Genomic DNA, 14,964 nt, shown 5'->3' on the forward strand with positions numbered 1-14,964 from the left:
ATCAATGATCATGTGAATATTAGTCACATTCTCCGGTTTTAATTGGATTTTCTCCAAACAGGATATGTCAGTACTCATAGCATGTTCTTGGATGTTATAAGATCTTAAGCCATCAATACTCTTTATTATATATGGCACCGTTGGACCCAGCTTTTTAGGCAAGCTCTTTGAATTCGGAAAGACTGGAGGTTTAAACATCCTGACCTGGAGCTTTCTAAGTGATGTTAAGGAGCAGACTTTCAAAAACTCGGCAAATGCTTACGAAAATCTGGGATCTTACTGTGGTCCTGAGTGACTTGAAATCTGGGGAGAGAGGGGATCCTGTATTTCTGACCGGGGTCTTCAAGACACAAAATATATGCAACCTGCAGTATGCAGTGAATTCAACACAATGAACTTGTGTGCTGCACCACTTATCTTTGTGTATGCTGCAAGTCCATGCACTTAATCCATTCCAATAAACTCTTTGGAGTTCCTGATGATGCTGATTATCACTCAAAGGGTATTTTCTTATCTTGGCTTAAGGACCAACACCAGAGCCCAATATCAGCTAAGAAGCATGATCTAGAACCTGCAGGATCTCCCCAGAGCATTCAAAACACCTCTGCCTTCTCTGGGTGTCAACAAGTCCTTCACCTGCTTTGGGCAGGTTGTGCAGCTTTTGGGTAGCCTTAGCAGTGAGTGATGACAGTGGAGCAGTCTGAGCATTCCTGAATGAAAGGGGCTCTTCTGCCTCCCACAGACACGATGTGTGGATAGAAAAAATCAAAAGGAAAGATGCAGAATGGTCACCAAACCTGGGATTGGATCTGCTAGTGCTGGTGAAGTCCTGAGCCTGAGTGAAATCTACAGAAGTGGTTCTTACCTCTGCTAACTCTACCCACTGTAGTTCCAGTGTGGCCTGCAGTACTCTTTTCTGTTCTGAGGCATTGTGTGAATGGTGCTGAGCAAGAGAATGGTGGTGCTGTGATGCAGTGAATGGGACTCACTAATTTGTGAGAACCCTGCTCCAAGATAAGCTGTGATCAAATTGTTCCATGACCCAGGATGTGTAAAACGCCTCTTTTGACATGCTGCTATGTGGTACCCATGCTGCATGCTTGTGTGCTGTGCTGCTGAGCTCCCACCTTATCATTTAGTGCAGGAGCCTGATTTCCTCTTGCAGCATCTGCACAGTGCTTTTTTTGCAGCCCTGTTTAGGAGCTTAGCAGCAAGTCTGGCAGTACTGAAGGCTCCCTGCCATGGGCCTGCTGTGCTTCAGAGGCAGACTGTCTGTTTCACACCCGGACTGGCTGTGCTAGAAGAAAATATGTCCCATCATTGGGGTAGCACTGTACCAGCAAAAATGGTGAGGGCCCTGCCTGCAGGCAGTGTTTATTATGAGGATATGGGGACATTTCAGCTTGTAATGATTTTTGTTTAGGTAGACTCAGGCCTTTCCTTAGTAAACAAGACAGCATTATCACACAGATGCTTTGTTTTATGGTGACTGGTCTCACACATAATAAATAGGTTAAAGTTAACTGAAGCAAGTATTGATTTTTCTCTTAGTACATGTGGGATTTCCTCCCTTGGGAGTGCTTGAGTAGTGTGGGAGACCTTCAGGGTGGATCTGTGTGCGTGAATATAATGCCATGTATTGGGGCATTTCTTTTTCCCCACTTTAAGTTTTCCTCTTATGATGTCTTCCCCAACTCCCCCCGTTTCTTTCAGGCTCTAGCAAGTAAGGTTCCTGCTCCCACTCAGAAATTTCATGGGGTGATAGTGATGGTGAGACACACAGGGAGGCTTGAGTGTGTGCAGTGCTGAAGGAAGAGAGGGGCATGGAGCGTTGATGGGCAGACCTAGGCAGAACAGAAGGGATGGGGTACTGGGGAGCAGGTCTACAACCAACAGTGGAGGTACTGATGGTGAAGTTATTGATGTGTGATAGCAGTTAACTCCTTGGTTTATTTTATTTTTCTTTGAAATGAAAATCACAGAATAGGAAAAGAAATAAAAGAAACCCCCAAATGATCAGTGCTGCTTTAGAAGGCTTTGGTATGAAATGATTGTCGGGCTTTATTTGTTTCTTTCTTTAGGTAGTGTCATTAGACTCCCCTCCATCCCCTCCAAATCATCTCCTCCAGCCAAACATAACTTTCCCAATTGTCTTTCTCTCCTTAATTGAACCCAGCCCCCCCTTGGTTATAGGCATATTCTACTCCTTTATATTTGTGACACAATTTCCCTTCCGGAACATTTGCTTACTTGCTTACTTAAGATCTTCTGTCTTGCCTGGTGTTATGGCATATGGTTACCTTACATCAATTAAAAGTCAACATGGTCCAACAGCATATAACACCAACCCCTGCTTCTTTGAATGGCTGTTTGCAGCTGGGTGGGGATTAAAGCAGATTGTAGTGGATTAGACCAAGGATTAAAACAGCCTGTAATGGATACTGTGTTGAAATATTCCATTTCTATTCTTGGATATAGACCGTGAAAATCTAGGGTTGTCCATCCTCACTATCACCGTGCCATGCAAGAGGCCAGGTTTTGAAGCAAATCTGATGTTCCTGCAGCAAGGATGGTACAAACTGGAAAAGCCCTTTTTCTCTTGTGCGGCAGATGGGCACGCAGTTCGCTAATCGTGCAGGAGATGGGGGTGTTGCTCACGTTACCTTTGTTTTCTAGAGAAGGAAAGGGACTAGAGAAGAGCGCTGCTGCTTCTCTCTTTGGCACTGGTACCTCTGCTAAAAGCAGGGAAATCCGCAGCTGAGAGATTTTAATAGTCCTAGCTCATCAGTGAGACTTCAGCTTGTGTCCTGTTATTTAACAGTAAAAAGCAGGCACTGATGAAGGGTTTTGAGGGTTTTCTTTGGAAACATCTTCTGGTGGGTGTCTGTCTGAAAAACAAAGGCCTGGGGTAATCTTGCTAAGATAGTATGAACTGAATGTCTGGGATTGTCCCTGAGTGTGGCAGGTGTGGATGATACAGAGGATGATTTTAGCTGCAAGTAAAAACTCTTCAGTCTGCAGGGTAGGAGAGATCCGTTATCGGGGTGATGAGCACACTGCCTGAAAGAGAGTGTTGATGAACACACCTATGCATGAAGCCCATCACATTCTGTGCCATGTCCAGCACAGCCTGGCTCTTGTGGTGACAAAGAGTGATGTGGTGGACACAAAGCAATGCCTGGTGCTGGCAGGAGTTAGGAAAGGAGATGTGACCACAGGGTCCTATCTTGGCGTTTGTGGCCTTTGGTTGTGAAGTCAGGGATAGTGCTGCACAAATGAGTGTCTGATCCAAGTATAAGCAAGGACTGGGTCTTAAACAGTATCCAGAAAGGCTGAGAAGATTAGTGGGACTGGTGGACTACAAAATGGCTAAGCAGTGGCAACTGCTAGTCCCACGGTAGCTTTTACTTTGTGGTGACAGGGGTTCTGAACACACAGAAATTTTCAGGAGCAGCAGTGAGCTGCTGCTGGGTCCTAAGGGACTGGAGAATCATAGAATGGTTTGGGTTGAAAAAGACCTTAAGGTCGCCTAGTTCCAACCCCCTGCCATGGGCAGGGATGCTTCACACTAGACCATGTTGCCCAAGGCTTTGCCTGACCTGGCCTTGAACACTGCCAGGGATGGAGCATTTGCTACTTCTTTGGGCAGAGAAACTTTAATCATAATGTAAGGACAAGTTTTGCGTGTCACAACTGCAGCCTCAGTGTGGGAGGGTGACATTAGGGTGGGCAGCTCATCCCTTCACAGTGCAGAGCAGTGGCAGGATCCAGGGGTGGCATGCTGCTGGTGCCACAGACCTGGGGACACTGTTCTTGCAGCAGTCAATCTAGGGAGACAATTGAGGTCCTGTTCCTGAGCATACTACATTGTTCTTTTATAAGCAGTGGGGGGTGCATCCTAGGGGATGGCCTGGCTCTGTGCACACAGGTGTGTGTAACTCGCTCAATCCCTTCGCCCAGGGTTTTATGGATAGATTCTGGCTGAGGCCCACGTCACTGCTCCCACACAAATGAAATGTCATCTCCTAAACGTTTTGGCAGCGTACTTTGAAAAGGAGCCGATTCCAAGCCAGAAATAACATCCGTTGGGTTGGGGGCGGGTGATTTGTTTCCTCTGCCCCCATCTCCCACTTTCCCTCTCTGCGTGGGGATTTGCAGCTCATGGGCAGAGCCGTGCCCGTGGGTTGGAGCCCCCACCGCGCAGTGACCGGCTCCCTCAGCCTCCCCACACCGCCCATCCTCCTTCCCGGAGCTCTCAGCGCTTTCCTCCTACCCCAGACCCTCTTTCCAGGTCGGCAGGACAGCCATTTAGCGGCAGCTCCCACCGCTCGCAACCGGCATCGGTGCTCGCAGTCACCTCTCCCTTCATCCCGCTCTCCCCGAGCCGGGCTGCTCGGGCTCCCCCGCCCCGGTCAGACGTCTGCAGCAGGAGGCGGCTAAAGAAGCCCCAGCGCGGGCACAGCACAGCCATCACCGATCCGCTCTCTGTCCCTCTCTCCCTCCGCTCCGCCCCGGGCTCCATGGAAGACCCAAGGCGGGAGAAACTGTTGAGCCGACCCCGCGTTGAGACTGACAAGGGGGGGGGGGGGGGGGGGAGCCGTGTAGTTGGTGGATCCGTCCTTGGACGGCAAAGAATGGCTGATGTGGTAGAGTAGGCGGGTGGGACGATTAACAAAACGCTAATTATTGCCACTTTTGAAAGGGAGGAGGAGAACGGGGAAAGGTCTGCCGTGGGTTTGATCTAAAGGGAAAATGTGCCGACGTGCTGCTGCAATGAATCTCACCGGAGGAACGTGACGCAGGCACGGGTGTCAGTGACCAGGGTGACCCCCGGGACGACGGGGTTCGCCTTCGCACAGTTCGATTAACTCACACCTTGCCCGGTGGCTGAAGCTGCAGTGGCTCCTTGGGCTTTGCCAGCAGAAAGCTGGTGTCCTGGCCGGGGGAAATGTGGCATCCCTGCGATGGGAGCGGGAGCGCTGCGCTGGCATCATTTAGAGATACGTCTCCCTCGCTCTCTCTCCCGACACAGTCCCGAGACGCTGCCGCAGTGAGATAGCTGCCTGCAGACACTGCCCTTTCTTGGGTATTCGCCCCACAAATAAATCCTGCCAGTCTCCCTTCCCGGACGGTGGTACGGTTGCTGGGATTCCCATGCACACGAGAGAGTTCCCACGGCCGGGAAGCCCCGCTCGGGACAGGCACATCTTCATGCCCGGAGCCGGCTCTGCTGGGTTGTTGAGCCGGTCGGTACGGCAGAGTCACCCAAAAGCCACACTCACCCAGGCTTGTTGCTTTACACCCCTTCCCCAAGTCCAGCGTTTATGCATATATAGGCACGCACATAGGGTGAGCAATACCTACGCTGCTGTAGATACGAGTCTATGTAAATACACATCACGAGAAACGCTGAATGACGGCTGCTCTCAGGCAGGAGCGCAGCCTCGGGCAGGAACTCGCAGACCAAATCAGGAGCAAAGACTGAGTGATGCTCCCGCTGATTCGGCGCGGGGTCCGTGTCCCGCTCCCGCCCCCGGCCCCGCTCCCGGCCCCCGGCGGCGAGGCGCGGCTGGGGACTCGCTGGTGTATTTCAGCGGCGGCGGCGGCTTGGCAAGGCTCGGGGCTCCTCCCCCCGTGTGGTGTTACCCTCTCACTTGATCAAATCCTTGAACGTGAACAGTTTCACTGAAAAGCACTTTTGAAAAAAAAAAAAAAAGGAGAGAGAATCCACCAAGAGCAAGGAACAGAATCCAACAACCGGGGAGAGAGTTGGGATTTTTGTTCTTTTTTTCCTTCTTATCTTTTTTTTTTCCTTATTTTTTTCCCCCCTAAATTTTTTTTTCCCGGTCACCGTCTCAGAGGCTGAGGAAGAGGGAAGAAGAAGAGCGAGAGAAAGAGGAGCCTTTCGCAAATACTAATAATTATTATAATTAGAAGCCGGCCCCTTTCTCTTTAAAGAGAAAAAAAAAAACCCTAACCGCAGCGGCTCGCGCTCCCCCTCCCTCTCCGAGCCCCCCGACTCGCTCCGCAAAGGCATGGAGAAGGGGACCAACTGCTTTCCGACCTGCCACACCATTTTTCTCGCCTGGACATGGCTCTTACTCCTCTCTTGGTGTTGCACCGGCGCCGAAATAACTTGCAGATCCTGCTCGTCTCCATCGCCCTCCTGGCCCGCATCCTCGTCTCGCCTTAGGCAGGAGCAGCGACCGCCGCCGCCGCGGGGATTATGGATCTGGCCGGGCGGCCGGGCGCGGGGCTCGGCCGGCGCGGACCCGCTGCCGGGCGGGGAGCCGGGGGGCCGAGCGGGGCCGCGGGGAGCGCCGATCAGCTCGGCGGGGGCGGGAGGCGGCGCGCTCGGGGGCCGGGGCCCGGCGGCGCCGCGGAGCCGGCGGAGCAGCGAGGGGCGCTCCCGAGGGGTGCCCGCGGCCGAGGGGCAGCACGGCGGCAGGGCTCAGCCCCGCGGGCCGCTGGAGGAGGGCAGAGCGGCGCGGCTGCGAGGGGCAGAGGAGCTGAGGCTGAGCAGCACCACCTTCGCGCTCACCGGGGATGCGGCACACAACCAAGCCATGGTGCACCGGTCCGGCCACAACAGCAGCGTGAGTACCGACCCACGGACCCGACCCCAACCCGGCTCGGTTTGGCGGGGAGGGAGCCGCGCTTGCCGCTGCGGCAGGGAGTGCGCGGAAGAGAGGGGCGCTTGGTGGGCACCGCAGGGAGGGGGACATGGAGCGGTGGCAGCAGAAAAAAGTTTTCCCGGGGAAAGATGGGGAATGGGAACACCTTTCTTCCCCCGCCCCCAGGCAGAGCTGCGATGGCAGGGGCAGTGCGATCGGAACGCCGCCAAAGGGGCTGGGCTGTCTGGAGCTTTCTCCTTTGCTCAGGGAAGACCCCCTGCCCCCCACTCCGCTCTGTCCCTTGTCCCTGAACAGCTGGGTCCTCTTTCTCTCTGATTCTTCATATGTAATATCCACCTCGGCACGCTTCGCTGCCTCTGCGCCAGGGGGTGAGGGATCTACAGTGGTGGTGGAAAAGCCCTCCTGATCCCTGCTCTGCACGGTGGCGACAAGAGAGTTCCCATTAAGTCATTTAAGGGTGGAAAGCCCCAGAGCACGTTAAGGGTCTCAGTAAGGAGGCAGATAGTTCAAGCACAGTGAAAAGTTTATTAAAAATCAGTGGCATGTCATGCCTTTTCCCTGTAGGCAGTAACAATGAGTCACTGAAGTGCCCCTCAAGGTCTGTGGGACGCTGTATAGGGGTGTGTGTGGGGTAGGTGTCCCACGATCCCACGCACCATCGTGCCACGATAGAGCAGGACCCTCCCTCGCACCCTGCTTTTCAATGCCTGGCAGATGACTGTGGACAAAACTTCAACTTTCTTTTAACTTGGTATCAGCCATACTATTTCCATTCTGATGTAAAGCCTGAGAACAGGCATAACTTAAAGGTCTACAGGAAACCTTTATTCCCATTATTCTGATTATTATAGCCTGTCATTGCTTTGAAAATGCCACTTTTATTGTTTTGCCGCTATTGGAAATGGGTATAAAGCAATTAACAGCATGAAACAGATCAGCTGGATTTTCAGATGCATTCTTCATGAAACTTATTAGTCATTAAAAAGCAAATTGTCTATCTATCTATCTGTGCATCAGCTATAGCTTTATAATGTGCAATTCAACCACCTCTTTATTTTACTGACTGGAAGTTTTTTTCCCTATTTAGTATTACTTGGGCAATAATCCTGACAGCAATGTAGATGTTACTTTGATTTAACCAATTTTTTAAAGGCAGTTGTGTTTGCCAGACATGGATTCCACTCTCATTAAAGCTGAAAGCAAACATTCAAGAGAAAACAGCTGCGTGGTATATTTTAGCACTATGCTTGTCTCTAGGATTATTTATGTTTAATATAACATGGCATGTAATGAAGAAAACAACCTATGTTCCCTCTCTTTTCTTTCATTTTGGTGCTGAATCAAGGGGCATTGAGCAAAAGAAGCTAAAATCCCCCCCCATCCCTTCCCAGCATGGATTTTTGAGTATTTCTGGTTGAAGTAGCAGAGAAAACTCATTCTGTAGGCTTTTACTGGGGAAAGAAAGGTTATTTTTTGTTAAAGTGCAGGTCAGAAAGTGATTTCCACAGAATTTTGTCTCCTTCTTTTTTTTTTGTTTTTACAGAAATATGCCATTTAAATAACTAGTTTCCTTTATTGTTTAACTCCAGGTGACTAAGAAAGGTAATGAAGGTTTTGCGCCTCAAGATACTGTGTGTTAAAAGCTTCCAACTCAAAAGCGCAAGCAAAAGGCTGGTGGTTATTGCCAGTGTGGTGTTTGTAGGCAGGAAAAGCAAGCATGTTAATAAATACTAGTCTTACCATCTTGTGATTTTTCTAATATGAAGCTTAACATCTTGAGACTTTCTGTCCCATCTCTTGAAGGAAACATGCTCCATTTAGTGATTAAATGGATTTATTTTTTTTTAACAGTTTAGAGGGAAAGTTAAATGCTTGAACCTGGGTCCTTCTATTTAGCAGCAGAGAAGGCTGAATCCAATGCCAGCTTTTCTGCTGCAGTTCAGTTTTTACCTGATTCTGAGCACTGGGGTGTCTATGGCATAGGAACGTCAAGCAGTTGCCCAAGGTCACTCAGGGAAGCAGTGTGGCTTTTGCCAGCTACATCAGTTCCCAGCCTCTCACTTCAAAGCATACATTTGCTTAGGTCATAGTTAGATATAAAGCAGCAGGAAGGTGTATTGAAAATGGACAAAAGATGGTAACTCATGTCATGATTATGCCAGATGACTTAGGAGAGCAGGTAGGACATGTCTGTATGTTGTTATTTTCAGGCTACCAAAGCAGTGAAGAGGCACACAGCTTGCTTTTACCAATGGTCTGTTCCTTGAATAGATTTCAAACCCTGTGTTTTTGCCACTTACGATTTATTAAAAACATGATCAATCACATTTCATGCAGTGAAGCAGTGTCTTTCAAATCATACACGGGTGGTGGGGGATTCCTAACAACTCGGTGAATTTGCAAAGGGGAGAAAGCATGGTAATAAAAAAATGATGCTTTTACTGGGACATATAGATCTACAGACACTCTGCAAAAAGGAGATCTTTGCAGGGGCTGCACATCCTGTTACCTGGAATGTTAAAAACCTTCAGTGTGTTTTTACAGCTATTATTTAAGAGCAGCTCCCTCTCCCTCCATCTCCTATCCCCCTGTTCTCCCATGTCCCTCAAATTTCAAATTTCAAACTTATTAAAAAATAATCCCTTCCAGGCAACAAACTTTTGTTTCTCCATTTGCAGATAGTGAGGGCAGGATTAGGATAGAGGCTGGTGAGATCAGGGAATTCGGGTTCTCTGCTTTGTCCTGCCCAGAGGCTTTTTCTGCGACCTTAGGAAAGACAATTAACCTCTCTGGATCTCCTCTTCCATGTTAAATGAGGATAGTACTACTTAGCTACCACAAAGTGGTGATGTGGAGCAGAATTCATATCTGCTTTGTACGATACCTGAAGATCTTCAAGTGGAAATTGTTAGGAAAATGCAAGAATACTGTTCTGTGTAAAGTGAGGTTTGTGCTGTCTGTGCTCTTCGGAACAGGAGTTGCCTTAATTCAGTAGGTCTGATATTAGAAAAAACAAGACTTGTACTTGGGCTTCAAGCACCAGTCTGCCCTAATGGTATTTATTGAGAGGTCACTGAAGCTCTTGAGGGACCTAGTAAAGATCAGTTAAAATGTTGGGTTTTTTATTGCTCAGGCCTTTCTGAAGGAAGGAGAATTTTTATGAAAACTGCTGTTATTCCCAGAAGATCTGCAAGCCTTTCTTTTTTCGAAGCCATTCCTCTCTGAACACACACTGTGCACAAATGTGCTATTTGGGGAGCAGTTCTACCCTCTACACTTGTGTTCCCTCTCTCTTGATGATTATGTCATTGCATGAAAATTTCCCTTGGTCTGCTCACCAGATGATGCTCTCTTCAACCTCCCTGTGAAGATGATCTGTTTCCTTAGATTGTCTTGTTTTCCTTCATCTCTCCCTGATTTCTGGGTTAAGGACCTGCAAAACATACGTAGCAGCACCTTCAATGCTGTTACAGCTTTAAATCTCACTCTCTTGTTTCTTGACGATAGTTTACTCAAGAGATTTCAACAAGCTGCAGTGGGGAAAGCACACTTACTCAGGTTGTTCTCCTGATATGATCACTGATATGATATGATCCTGATATGATCATGTGATACGTTTACCACTAGTGGAATGGTAAACAGAGACTGTTGTCATTGGGTTTCAGAGTAGCCAGTCTGATGAATGTAGCTGTTCATAGGAAGTACTTAATTATGGCCATGCTTTTCCCATGTTGGAAGTGCTACAAATTCTGTGGTGGTGTGGGCAAATTTTTGTTGGGTTTCATTTGTTTGTTTTTAATATACAAAGCAAAGATGAGCATTTTTAGCTTTCTTCTAACCTCTAGAAGACATTTGCAATCCATTATTTATGCAGAGGCCTCATCTTACCATCATAGTCTGGGATAGTGTGGGATACATAGGTATCCCATGTATACATGCCTTTGCCTTTCTAGGAACCAGAGGCAAACTTCAGGCTTAAAGATGACAAAATGTACTGTAATGCCACAGTAAGAGCAGGAGATGGCATTTGTGTAAGGCACGTGCAATATTTCACATTGCTTCAGCCAGGCCTAGCTCCTATATGATCCTAGGGGTTGGATTTTTCATACTATTGGGAAAACGTGATCTGCATATTTTTATCTCAATGCGGTGCAGCAGTGCAGAATTTAAACAAGAAGTACAGTGTGCCCAAGTGATATAGCTGCTACTGTGCAGACCATGCAACTGCATTCACGGTTGGCCTTATGATCCAGGCTCTGTAAGTTGGGGAAGGCAGGATTAGAGCTGGTGAGAGACTGGACTAAGGCCTTGTTTTACCTTGTCAGCCATGTTACACTGTTTTGTCCAGAGGTCTAGTCAGCCTGTGGCTGTTGTCTCACAATGTAAGATTCACTCCAAGACTGGGAATATGAGACGTCTTTGGGACAAGACACTGCTAAAGAGGAGGCTAAGCACTACAGTAGCCTACAGCCACCTGAAATAGAGTCAGACAGAAAATGCAGCTCGTTTTATCGGTTGAAGAGGGATTAACATGTGGCAACACCCACAACGTACATCAGATTGAACATTAGGAAGAGTTTCTTCCCAAAGAAGTTGGTGCAGCAGGGCACCAAAAAGTTTTAGGAGTCTGTCTTTGGAGGTTTTTGAGCCTGACATACACATGATCTGATGATAGCAACCCTGCTCTGAATAGGCTTCTGTGATTCTTTCCCTCCTGCTGCCACTGATCCTATTCCCTAATCCTGTGCAAGCTCTGGCAGTGAAAAGCAGGTTGTACAAGTTCTTGCAGTGAAGTCTGTCTCTTCCGGGAATGATTCTTCTGAATGCTGTTGGCAGTGTTCTGGTGTGATCTGCTAATGTACTGGTGGTTTGATGCTGAGACATTATTCACTCCCATGGCGAATTACAAGCTGGGGAGGCTGATGGGCTTGCTGTGTGCCAGGTAGTTTTTCATTAAGATGCCTAGCAGTGCAGTGTGATGGGCAGAATTAGATGGGCAGTATTTGCAATTCCAAATAGACTGCTATGCTTGGAAGGGAGGAAGGGGAGAAAATGAATCTTTAGGCAGGCAATGCTGCATTTAGTTGTCAGCCATGGGTAACTGCTCCAACAGTCCAGTTGGATTTCAGTCTAAAATGTTTACTCCTAGAGTGCAAAATAGTGATGGAGCAATCATACTAATTGCACTGCATTTGGTAGATATTTTAATTGCTATTTTGTACTGTTTCTTTCTCAAATGGCTTTTGGCTAGGTTGGACTCTCATTGCCATTTGAAGGTAGACTGGTTATATCACAATGCCTTGATGCATTTCCACTTTTCCACTACCTTTAATAATGAAGTTTGCCACTAAAGTCCTTCTCCAGGACTGTGCCAATCCATTTTTAATTAATATTCAAATACAAGATGGGGAAATAAAAATTAAACTCTTGCATGGCAATTGCTTTTATGATTGTGTTGAGTCAGCAGAGCAAGAATAAGGTGTCTGGAGAATACTTTTTGGGCTATCTCTCTCTAGACTGGTTTCATTAAAAGTCAGGTTGATGTCCAGTGGGTGAGCGTTGATGTTGCTTGTGGATTCCGTGAAGCTGGCAGATGCCCTGGGCCATTACCCTGCCTAGCACAGCAAGCTGTCAGTGTAGCTTAGAGCCCAGTAACAGAACTACTGTTGTTCTAGGTGCCTGTCAGCAGTATCCCTTCGGGCCTCAGCACTCATCCTTCTTCATGACCAGGGATGAAGCCTAGAATTTGTGGCTAAGCTTTCACAATGATTTAAATGCAAACAGAAAAAAAGCCCTATATGATTCTTTAATGATTTTTTTTTATGAAAAACAATCATCCAATTAGATGAAGAAGTATTCTGAAAATGGGTTTGAGCAGATAATTGATGTTTGGAAGGAGAAATTTTTCCCAAAAGGGAAGTGAGATGAGACAAATATTTTCTTAAATGCAAGGCTGGGGGTAGATGAAATTTTCTCAGAGTTTCCAAATTTATAGTTGTATTTGTAGTAGAGATTATAGAAAAAAAAATGAAGGCAATGTCATCTATTGGGCAAAGCACAGGTTAAGGAGCTAAAGATTTTTTAATGCTGGTTGTACTAAAGAACACTGGAAGCGAGTGTTGCAAACAGTCAAGACTTTACTTAGATTGTGTCATAGTGTCGTGCTCCTTAAGTTCCCTGGGTATCTGTAGATAGAATGGAGGAGAGCACTACATGCTTACCTGAGTCAGTGCTCTCTTACAAATCCAGATTAATTTCAGGATTAAAGGCCAAGCCTGAGCTCATGTTTGGGGTTGGTTCCAGGAGAACTGCAAAGAACCTGTTGGTTATGGAGTTAACACTGGGGTTTGGAAGGGTTCTGGTCAAATTTAGCTTCCAGTGCGAATCTGTTTGAAGGTGTGTGGAGTTTATCCTGCTTTTAATCAAGACAGTAAATTAAATGACCTGTTCCTTTAAAAGCACTGAATGCTGTAAATGCAGAAAGTCCCCAAAGCACCAAAGTCTTTGGTTAGATCCTTAAACTAATGTAGGATTGATTGAGGTCAGTTTACTGTAGTTGAGGAATTCAACCTGCAGCATCGTTATTAACATTTCCTCTATGCAAAAAGAAGGACATGGCAGTATTTCCTTTCCTGCCATTATGGGGTGTTGTGAGACTGAGGGAACTGCATAAAGTTTGCTGCATGTTTGAAAGGGTGGCTGTGTAGGTGTTAAACATATTAGATAAATAATCTGCTATGGAAACTTCAGCGTCAATTCCCAACCGTTGTTGCCAGCAGAGTTCCAGCGTATACTAAAAATCAGAAAAGATTGATGCTGAATAATCAAACCACTCTTTTTTCCTTCCTTCTCAGCCCTCAAGGAGACCTGATTGCTCTCCCACTGAAATAAGTAGCAAAACCCTCTTGTTCAAGGAGGGTCCCTGACACCAAAGCTGTCACGATGTTTTTTCCCTTTCGTGTTCTGATACGTGACACAAATGCTAGCCAGGCAGATGTGCAGACCACTGCAGGGCCTCTGTACCCAAAATAGCATCGCTTTTAATTAGCTCCAGTGTGATTCGGATGCCTTGGGGTGCATGCTGTAGGAAAGGGTGCCGGGCTGCTAGTGTGTGGAGAGCAGAGCTGGGCGCTAGAGGGAGCGTGGGCATTTGCTAAAGGAAGGAAAACACCGCAAAGGGTGGGAGGGGAGCTGGGGCTTGGGAGATGCACGCTGGAAAGCCAGGCGCTGCTGAAATACTGATATGAAAACCCGCTTGGAGTCATTGACTCTGTGAAACTCCTGCTGTCGGGGCTTCCCTCTGCGGGAGAGGAAAATCGTCTTAGCCTGCACTCGGCCTCGGTAAAGCATTTCACTCTCCCTTGCAGCTGTTACTGTCTGCCTTTCATGTGGTCTCTGATTGCTGCCAGCCCTTTTTGTGAAGTTGGGAGTCCCTGTGCCGTGATTTCTCATCTGCTCTGGTCACCTCTAGCCTTAGTCCTGTGCCTGTAAAGCCACCAGCATCCTCCCCACACAGTGCTGCTGGGCTGGGAGAAGGGATGATGTTAACATTTACAGTGCCAGGAAGCAGTCTGAATCCTTGCTGCTCCTGACTGATGCAGTGTGTACTTTATCTCCTGAAATGCCATGCTCCGTTTTGACTTCGGGACTAACCTCCGAGGGTAGCTGCTGATCTTCTCTCCTTCCTACACCGATTATAGCTTGTAGGTGAGGTCAGGGCAGTTGTGCTTCATTGCTTCTCTCCTGGTGCCTGATCTACAGAGGATACGCTTGTCCTGACAGGTCCGTGCCACTTAGGACTTTGACCAACATTTTGACCAACCTGAGGTTGTTGCACAAATCTTAGTGTTTCTCTTCCTCTCTCCTTTTCTTTCTTATGTGTGTGTGTGGGACAGAAGGGACCAGAATTCATCCCAGTCACTGCATGGTGGCACAAAATAACATTTCTTCCAGGGAAAACTGGTTCTGCTTACTGGTGTCCTGGGGACTAAAATAGATTTTTGGGACTTGGAAAAACTGGGACTGAGACACAGTGAATCACTTTGGTCAGTGGTGGGCTACAGACCTCGGGATCCTAAAAACAACTGCTTCAGCCCTGCTTCAGATGCTATCTATGTAGCTATAGACCAGCCTATAATGTGTGGGTAGTGCTGGTACGTTTTCAGTGGACAGTGATGCTGCTGATACAGAATCTCTAGGGCCAGAAGGGACCTCTGGATTTCATCCAGTCCAACCCCACTTCCAACGCAGGGCCACCTCGAGCAGGTTACGCAGGAACATGTCCAGGCAGGTTTTGAATGTCTCCAGAGAGGGAGACTCCACAAGCCCC

At 47.6% G+C, this 14,964-nt stretch overlaps 1 protein-coding gene across 1 annotated transcript in view; it reads left to right on the forward strand.

The window, feature by feature from the left end:
* Positions 1-5,840: 5,840 nt before the first annotated feature.
* SORCS3 (sortilin related VPS10 domain containing receptor 3) overlaps positions 5,841-14,964 on the forward strand; it is a 297,645-nt gene continuing 288,521 nt past the window's right edge. The window contains exon 1 of the mRNA XM_057420990.1: positions 5,841-6,596. Within this exon, the coding sequence (XP_057276973.1) occupies positions 6,036-6,596 (561 nt within the window). The 5' untranslated portion in view covers positions 5,841-6,035. The remainder of the gene's footprint in view (positions 6,597-14,964) is intronic.

Source organism: Pezoporus wallicus, unplaced genomic scaffold (genome assembly GCF_028554395.1).
Source record: "Pezoporus wallicus isolate ANWC-B61680 ecotype Strahan unplaced genomic scaffold, APGP_CSIRO_Pwel_v1 contig_3365, whole genome shotgun sequence".
Lineage (NCBI taxonomy): Eukaryota > Metazoa > Chordata > Aves > Psittaciformes > Psittacidae > Pezoporus > Pezoporus wallicus.